Source organism: Eurypyga helias, unplaced genomic scaffold, assembly GCF_000690775.1.
Source record: "Eurypyga helias isolate BGI_N326 unplaced genomic scaffold, ASM69077v1 scaffold23779, whole genome shotgun sequence".
In the NCBI taxonomy this organism is placed as follows: Eukaryota; Metazoa; Chordata; class Aves; order Eurypygiformes; family Eurypygidae; genus Eurypyga; species Eurypyga helias.
The window spans coordinates 25936-34867 of record NW_010273014.1 but is presented as its reverse complement, the minus strand read 5'-3'; the positions used below and the strand labels follow the sequence as shown (position 1 = coordinate 34867).

Below are 8932 nucleotides of genomic sequence, written 5' to 3'. Positions count from 1 at the left end.
GGAAAGAGAGGGAGCTGTTTCTCTGCTGCATGGTGAGGATACCTTTGTTCCAGAGGTTTTGGTGAGGGAGGAGCCATGAAGGGCGAGTGCGTGGGTGTTTGTGGGTGGATGCGAGCGTGTGTGTACATGTAGGAAGGCGAGGGTCCACATGTGCAGCAGGGAGCTGAGCTGTACACAGGGGGTGGAAAGGGGAGAAAACAACAGAGGAATTTCCGTCCTCCTGTACTTGTGGTAGAGAGGGTTAATAGGATGGAAGGAGTCACTGCGGGAGAGCCAGTGACTCCCCCTACTTTGCCCATGTTGGGGGTGTTACAGGAGAAGGGAGGAAATGTAAAAGGAGGATGAAACAGCTGCTTTTGAGCAGGGATTGTTGCAGTCCAATCTGGCCAGAGCTTCCCTGGGCTGCCTCCAAGGCAGAGTGTGTGATGAGGGAGGGGGAAGATTGTTGAGCACACAAGGTGGCATCAGGCTTGCATTACACTTCAAAGCATGGCTGGCACAGGGTTGTTGGGCAGCATTCTCAAAACTCCCACCTTTGAGCACTCAGCCATACAAGCCAAATCCTCCTACAAATGTGGCTGCCCTGGCAAAACGTTGCTGGCACAGCCAGCTCCCTTTAGGGAGCCGAGGCAATATTACCCTGGCAAAAGCGTCTGTACTGGTGTGAACTGCTGCCCAGATGGGCAGTGCCACCAGTCAAGGCTTTGTCTGCTGGCTCCCCACGGGTCACCGTTCAGCTCAGACGAGGCATTAAATGCGAAGTCCTGCTTGCTGCGCACTGCGGGCTGTTCTTGCAGTCAGACAAGAAAAAGGCAAAGGCCTGAGTTGATGAGGTCCTCCACGAAGAATGTTTGCTTGGTTGTCAGCAACTTAGGCACGCAGATCGAAAGGCAGGGTGGAAACAAGAGCAATGTCCTTCCCTGCTACCTGTTCCCTTTGGAAAGGCAGAGGAGGCCAGATGTAAGGCAGGGAGATGCAAATGGAGGTAATGTCATGCTTAGAATAAGCCAGGCAGGAAAACCTGAGGGAATGAGCCACTGCAATAGCTTTGATGGGACAGAGAGGAACTCCACCTTTACTGTCAGTCTCTGAGTTTTCATGCACTCCAGAAAATTTACTAGCTTTCAGCAGTACTGTCAGCTGCTGCTATCCCTACCAGCAGCAGGCAGGAGTAGACAAAACAACTGATCACAAAACCCCACTTCTGTCAGTTGGCAAGGCTCCAGTAGCAAGCAGTATTGCTCTAACCCTTCCCCCTCTCATTTCTTAAAGGGGAAACTGAGGCACGGGCAGATGTGGGAGATCTGCAGTGGGTCTCACTGCATGTCAGTGCTGGAGCCCGACTAGGAATTCATGAGCACAACAGCGAATTTCTTGGTCTTCTTCCCACTGCGGCTGGGAGGCATGTTCGCTCCATGTTCATTGAGCTCCAGGCTGACAGGCAGCCTGAGAATATCTCCAGGCCTCCCAGCCCCCCTTTCTCCCTTCCCCCCAGCTTGCAGCGCATATTTTCCCAGAGTTTTCCGCTTGCTTCTCCAGTAGTGTTGGGGTCCTGCCAAATGCAAGCCACTCTCTGGGAAGCAGGGCCTCCCATTCCCAAACCAAACAAATGGGAGAAGGAAAACAAGAAAAAAAATACCAAAAAACCACCACCACGTCCAAGCACATGTAGACACACAGAAAACCCTTTCCCCCTCAGAAACCTTGGAGCCTTCTCTTGGAAACTGCAGGAGGCACAGTGCTGACTTGGCACTTCTGGCCCCTGCAGAAAAGAGCTATTATCCATCCTTCCTTCAGCCTCCCAAGGATACATATGTGCACCCTCCCAGGGTATAACTTCCCAAATCCAGTTTCGCTGCAGTCTAGGACCCCCAAACTCCTCTTCCCAACAGATTCTGCAGTGTAAGAAAAGTCTCCTTTTCGTCCCCCCTCACACTCCTCCCCCCAAAATGCCCTTCATTCCCAGATTCTGGTGCAGCCACGTAGTGCTCACCCCAACAGCAGAAGCACGTCAGCTCGGCGCCAGGCTGGGGGCAAAGATCACGACCAGGGCTTGCTCCGGAGCCTTGGCTTTGCTGGCAGGCAGCCCCCCGCAGCAAGGCTGTGCTTTGGGCTAGGCACACCCCTCCCGTGCAAACTGCCCAGCCCGGGACCTGACCCAGGGGGACATGACCGGAGGATGACACGCACTGGTGTGCAAGGCTTGGGGCTCTGCCCAGGGAGAGGGGATGACCAGAGAGGGAAAAAGCTGATGCCTCTCCCAGTTGGCGGATGAGCCTGCTGGAAATATCATGCCTGGGGCGAGAAGCCGCAGTGACGTGCAGGAGAAATAATGCAGGAGAGCGTGGAAGATGAAAGAATTTGGGGGCTGTGAGTGGGACAGATGTGGCTGGGAGAGGGCAAGGTTGGCTTGGTTAAGGGCTAATGCATGGGAGAGGGGACTAATGCAAGGGAGCGAGGACAGCATCCTACCTGAAGGAAAGTCCGTCTCTTGCACCGATGCACCCCGCCTTGCCCACCCTGAGGTGCTGAGGGTGGGACACAGCCCTGTTGCCTACCCACTCTTTGCACGGGGTGTGATCTGTGCCATCTGCATTTTTCTGACTAGGGCTAGGCTGATCAGAAGCAAAGAAAATCCAAACCCATACATAAGGAAAAGTAACTACCTAGGAAAGAGTTAAAAGGCACCGAGGAAGCTGGTTTGCAATGGAGAGCGCCCAAAGTCAGGGAGGGAATGGGAGGGAGAAGGGAGGGAGCAGGTCCAAGCCCAGCTTGCACACCCAGCCAGCACTCAGCAGCGCCTGTGCCAAGAGCCAGCTTTCTTAAAGCCATGGGCCCGGGGGCCGGCTTTGCAGGCGGAGGGAAGCCCTGGGAGCAGGGGCTGGGAAGCACAGAGGGGATCCCTGAGCCTCCGGGGTGAGCTGCCATGCTGCGCTGGGGTGCAGGCAGAGGGAAGGGGGGCAGAAGCTGGGAGAGGGGCTTTCTCTGCTTGTTTGCATGTCCGTCTTTCGTAAGCATACTTCAAAATGCTCGTAAGCCTGCTCCGAGCTTTGCTTCCTACCCTTTTGCTGCTCTCTGAGGAGCAGGCCATCCCTTTGGGAAGGTGCTGGAGTCTGGCTGAGAACAGAGCTGAGCATCAGTGGGAGGGGGCTGAGGCACAGAGAGGGTTGGAATTTGGGGTAGGGAGAGGATAGGGGCTGAAGTTAAATTCTGAGTCCACAGATGTGTGTCTGACTCCGGCTGGCATGGGGGCTGTTGGGTTAACTCCTGTGAAGAGTCGATACCTAGTGACTGGAGGACTGGAGGGTTTTTCACAGTCCCCCCCCCCCCGCCCTCCCAATTCAGCAGCCTACTGGACCATGCATTTGCTAAAGAGGCTGTGTGGTTTGCCATGTCTCCTTCCTCTACCCCAGCCTGGAGACTGAATGTCACAGTGGCTCCAGCGGTTTGTCTAGCGAAGGTCAAACCTTCCTCCAGGGTTAGCAACCAGTCTCCACCGGTTTGGGCAGAAGGGTGTGGGGCATCCTCTTGGGCCATGTGGTTGCAACTCAGATTGCAGCCTTGAACGTCCAAGGACTTCAAGCATGTACACTCTCTCCGCAGGACAATGCCATTTTGTCCCACCCCTGGCTCCAGCCAGAGAGAGATGTTTTGTGGTGATCTCTGCTCCATCCCCCATGTCCCTTCTTATACCTCACTTTGGTGCTTCCTCCTATCTTCCCAGGTCACCATGGACATAATTTACCTGCGCACACCCCTGGCCTTCCTTCTTCTCCCTTTTGTTGTGCTCGGGGCACCCACTGATGAACCCAACCTCACAGAACCAGCCCCTGGTGCTTGCAAGCGCTGTTGTGACCCCCTGGACTCTTCCCCTGATGCCCCACCGCTCCCTCCCAGCCACCACCACTTGCCCTACCCAATGCCAGAGGTCCGTCCCTACATCAACATCACTATACTGAAGGGTAAGTGCCCATCTTGGCCCTGGGATGCCAAGGCCTGCTCAGGGACCTGGGGCACTACGGTGGAAGTGACAGAAGGGTTGCTGGTTGTTCTAACCGGCTGCCAGATGCCATCCCAAAGAGTTTGTGCCCAAACACAGTGTTCCCGGAGTCTAGATGTTTTGTGCTGTGACCAAGAGTAGCCTGGGGAGATGAAAGTCAGTGCATATTTGCGCTGTGACCTCTGTATCTCGGGATGCTGGCTGCTACCAGCTCTTCCTCCCTGCTAGCACAGGAGTGGCAGTGGCAGCCTCTTGCCAGGCTGGGAGGACACCTTCCTTGCCTCAGACTTCCAGAGTCTTGTAGTGCCTTAGGGAAGGAGCAGTCTCTATGCAGCTGCAAAATAAGCAGGTTTGGAGGGTCGCATTGGCACCCAGGAAGGCTGTGGGGAAACCTTCTCCAGCTCCACGAGTCACATGCATTTCAGATCAGGAGGAGTGCAAGGGGAGGCAGCAGCTCCAGGCTGACAGTGACCTCCTGCTCGTTCCACCCTACTGTGGCTGGCTTGGCTAACGGGAAAAGGCTCCCTATTTTAGATCAGCTCCTCCCTCCAGGGCTCCCCTTTTAGCCTTTGCTGTGGGCAAAAGCTTGTTCCCAGCTGGATCTTGCTCCACTCACTGTTGCTCTGTAGTTCCTTTGGACTAGATGGGCAGATGTTCCTCCATCCCTGCCCAGCCTGGAAATAGCTGCAATCCATCAGAGGCAGGAAGCTGCAGATAGTTGCAGGGGACCTCTGCATCAGCCATTTTGCAAAAACACACAGGTGATAGACAGGAGGAAAGGAGCAAGGCACAAATATGGAACAGTGCCACATGTGCTGGAGGCAGCTCTGACTCCCATCTTCTCTTTATACAGAAGGTACGTTCTGGTGCTGTTCTCTCCGTGTACTGATGCCTGCCCAAGTGTGTGACAGGCAATGCACAAACCTCAGGGTAGAAATGCAGTGTTAATTATACAGGATGCCCAAAGGATGCTGGTATTGTCAACGTACCAACCCTCTAACTCGCACTGCACCATCCACCAAGCCCAGCTTGGATCTTTTCCCTCTGACCTTTTCCCCTTGTCTCTCATTAGTCATATTAGCCCACAGGAATTAACACTTCTTCCTCTTTTCCAGCCTACAGCAAGAACAGTGTTCTACATGGATACCTGGGTCATGGGAGAGGTGTGCAGGTGGACAGGGACTGTGATGGAGGTAGAGGTGTGTGGTGGAGGAAGAAGAGGTCAAGAGCCCCAGCGGTACTTTGTGCGGCTGGGCTCCATCTGAGGCTGAAGGGATAGGTCCTAGTGCCTCCAGCAAGGCCATGTCAGGTGGTGGGCAGGGGATTCGTAAGACAAGAGTCCCCAGTTGCACACAGAGCTATGCTAGTTCCTTTCCCATGAAGCACAATGATATTGTGACCCTCAGGAGTGTTCCTTCTTCTGGCATTGCCCCATCCTTGAGCAGTCATCTGCCTCCTCATTGGGCTTTCTCACTGCCACTTCCACCCCTCTGTCTGGTATCACATAGGAATTATCCTCTGCTTCCTCTTGTAGGCGAGAAAGGAGACCGGGGAGAGCCTGGGATGCCAGGGAAATGGGGCAAAGAAGGACCACGAGGTGAGCGTGGTGCTCAGGGCCAGAAAGGCAGTAAAGGACAGATGGGCACCGCGGGAGACCCCTGCAAGCATCAGTATGCTGCATTCTCTGTTGGTCGCAAGAAAGCACTGCACAGCAGCGAGGGATTCCAGGTCTTGATCTTCGACACTGTCTTCGTCAACCTCTACAGCCACTTCGACATGTTCAATGGCAAATTCTATTGCTACGTAAGTGGACTTTACTATTTCAGCCTCAACGTCCATACCTGGAACTTCAAGGAGACCTACATGCACATCATGCACAACGAAGAAGAGGCAGTCATCTTGTACGCCCAACCCAGTGACCGCAGCATCATGCAGAGCCAGAGCCTCATGCTGGAGCTTCAGGAAAATGATGAGATCTGGGTGAGGCTCTACAAGCGGGAGCGGGAGAATGCCATTTACAGCGATGATGTTGATGTGTATATCACCTTCAATGGGTACTTGGTCAAGCCCAGCCTTGAATAACTTCCTCTCCTCCTCCCTGAGGCCTCTTTGGCCTTTTCTTTCTTCCTCTCTCCCTTTTACTGCCCGCAACCACTGCAAATCACTTGGAAATGGGCCTGTCAAGTCTCAGGCACTGAGTGTGAAACTTGCCACACTGGCTTCCACCTCACGCTCTCTTGTAGCCAGGCCTGTGTCTGTCCACTTAAGGTGTGACACTACCATCTCTCGCCCCCTCACCGCATGACCTCAGCTTAGGTTAATGGCTTCTTCAAAACCTGCCAGCAAACTATGTCTGGTAATTAGGGTTCTAGAGCAGGAGAAAGGCTAAAATGCTGCCCCTGGGGATGTGTCCCTCCTTGGGGCTTCAAACACAAAGGACTCCTATTAAAAAGGGCTAGAAATTTCCCGCTGCCCAGGTACATCCTGGCTTCTCTCCATCCTGACAAGAGAGGCCAGTTTTTGCAGCCTGCAACATGTCCTCAATGTGACCTCTCACACCTGTAATCTGGAGAGCAGACTGGGGTCTGATGGCTTGTAGCACAAGGAAGTTGTAGCAGCAGTGAGAGATGACACTGTGTTTCCAAAAAGGGGACTGTTGTCCTTCTGAGGGATTTAACTGGCTCTCCTTAGACACTCTTCTGCATCACCGAGTCCAGGCTGGCTGTAAAATCTAGGCCCGGTGGGATTGTCCTCCTCTGTGCCAGCTCAAGCTCTTCAGAGACATGAAGGGCCAAACATTCAGCTGGACCCTTCAAAGGCATCTGCCATTGAATCAGGAGAGCCCCCCACTCTATTCCCACTGGGGATCATAAATACAGAATGAGAGAGAGAAACCTATCAAACCTCCCTTCCAAATATCCTCTGGGATGCTACTCTGACTTGGTTCCCCAACTTTGGGAAGCCAGTCCAGACAGTGAACCCCAGTCTGCTCTCCTTTGTCAGAGGTGCACTCATGCCCTTCTGTTGGTAGCAGCAGTCATCCCTAACACTTGCTGATGTGAGGGGAGAGCCAGGCCCTGGCTCCTGCATGCATTTACCTTGTCCTCCTGAAGGTGGTTCTCCCACGCTGGCATTGAAGGACCGCTGGTTCAGGACCTGAGCTGGAGGCTGTAAACGTAATTGCCGTTAAATCGGTTCCAAACCTGGGCAAGTTGGCACCTCTTTGCCTCTGTGATGGAAAAGAGATGGAGGTGAGACTACAGCACCTCACCCCAGGGTTAAAAGCTTCTCTGCCACATGCTCTGTGCCCTTTTCTGGCAATCCCATCAGAGCAACCAGTTAAAGCATGTGGCTAAAACAAACACTTGCTGTTCTTGTCAGGTTGCAGATATCACAGGGAGAAAGGAATGCCAGCGGTAGGATTTTCTAGTACCATTTGTACTGGTCTCACACTGCTCTCACTCACATCCCCCTGGCATTGCTACGGTCCTGGGGGGAGCGGGTGAGGCTGACTCAGCACTTTGGGAAACCTACTTCCACACATTGTGATGCTCCCAACAAACAGCAGTGCCAAGAGTTATCTCTTTTTTGAGTCTCAGGATAGGAAAGGCAGGAGAAACTGTATTTCCTCTCTGCCCATCACTGATAATGAAGTCTTCTGACTTACCTAGCTTCTTGTGATTAGCCATGGTCCCTGCCTATAGCTCCTGGGCCTACCAGAGCTCTCCCGTAGGAGAGAGGTATAGAGAACTAGGTCCAGTACACTCAGCTCGGGATAGCAAAGGCACAGAGACCCAGGCTAAATATTAAAAGTGAGCTTGAGAGAACTGCAGGACATTTTCTCTCTTGCTCTGTTTACTTACCCTTCCTGCTTTGCTAAGGAAGCTGTTCAGACTGGAATGAGTTTCAGGCACTTTCTGCCCTGGATCCTCCCCCACCACTGTCACCAAGGGAATGGGTATAAAAACACGGTTTCACTGAAGCAAAGTTGGGTTTTTCCCAGGGAAACATGTGATGATGGGATTGTGGGAATTAAAGGAGGCTGTGAGTTTCTTCAAGCATGTGGAATTGCTCAGAGAGAGGAAGCAGCATGCTGGAGGTGATGCTCAGGACTGAATCCCTTTCTCTCTTCCTTAACAGGCTGCAAACACAAATATTGCCTATTTCCAGTATATAGTGCTCCTGTGTCTCCCTGAAGGGAAGCAAAGCTCTCTAACACTGAATATCTCCAAAACCAAGCTTCCTTCTTCCTCCTTTTCTAGCTGGTGTTGGAATGCCAGTGATGGGTCTCATGTGCTACCCATTAGCAGCCAGATGGTGCCTGATGCACATGAGAGCAGAGGGCAGGGGGACCAAAGGCTGTGCTTAACAGGCTTCTTGGTGCTAAACAAGATGGCAATGCCTTGGTGCTAAATCAGATTTTTGGAGTATTGGGTGCTTTCTGGGAAGTGTAGCAGGCTGGGTTGTAATGTACTGTGGAATTAATGGTGCTTTATGTTACTAAACCAAATGAACTCCAAGAACTTTTGTATATATATTTTTTTTTTTTCAGTGATATTAAACTTTTTTCCTTGGTTGTTTTGCACTTAGGATATGCTTTTCCCTCTCAACCTATTCCTTCTAGCTCTGGTTATCACCGAATACTGTGATGGAAAAGACACTGACCTGAAAGAGTCAGCTACAGAGTCTAACTAAGCTCTGAAACTTCCCTGGGCAATCTTTGGCAATCTCACCTGGAGTACTGTGTCCAGTTCTGGGCTCCTCACTTCAAGAAGGACAAGGAACTACTAGAGAGGGTCCAGCGCAGGGCCACTAAGATGCTTGAGGGCCTGGAGCACCTTCCGTTTGAGGAAAGGCTGAGAGAGCTGGGTCTGCGTAGCTTGGAGAAGAGGAGGCTGAGGAGGGATCTTATCAATGCTTATCAATATCTAA

The 8932-nt window shown here is 52.6% G+C and overlaps 1 protein-coding gene across 1 annotated transcript; it reads left to right on the top strand.

Moving 5' to 3' along the window:
- The first annotated feature begins 2736 nt into the window (after positions 1-2736).
- On the top strand, positions 2737-6082 carry LOC104515385 (complement C1q tumor necrosis factor-related protein 6-like). The gene is made up of 3 exons (XM_010159335.1): positions 2737-2916; positions 3725-3962; positions 5535-6082. The coding sequence occupies exons 2-3, from the start codon at positions 3731-3733 to the stop codon at positions 6080-6082; spliced, it is 780 nt and encodes a 259-aa protein (XP_010157637.1). The 5' UTR covers positions 2737-2916; positions 3725-3730.
- Positions 6083-8932: the final 2850 nt, after the last annotated feature.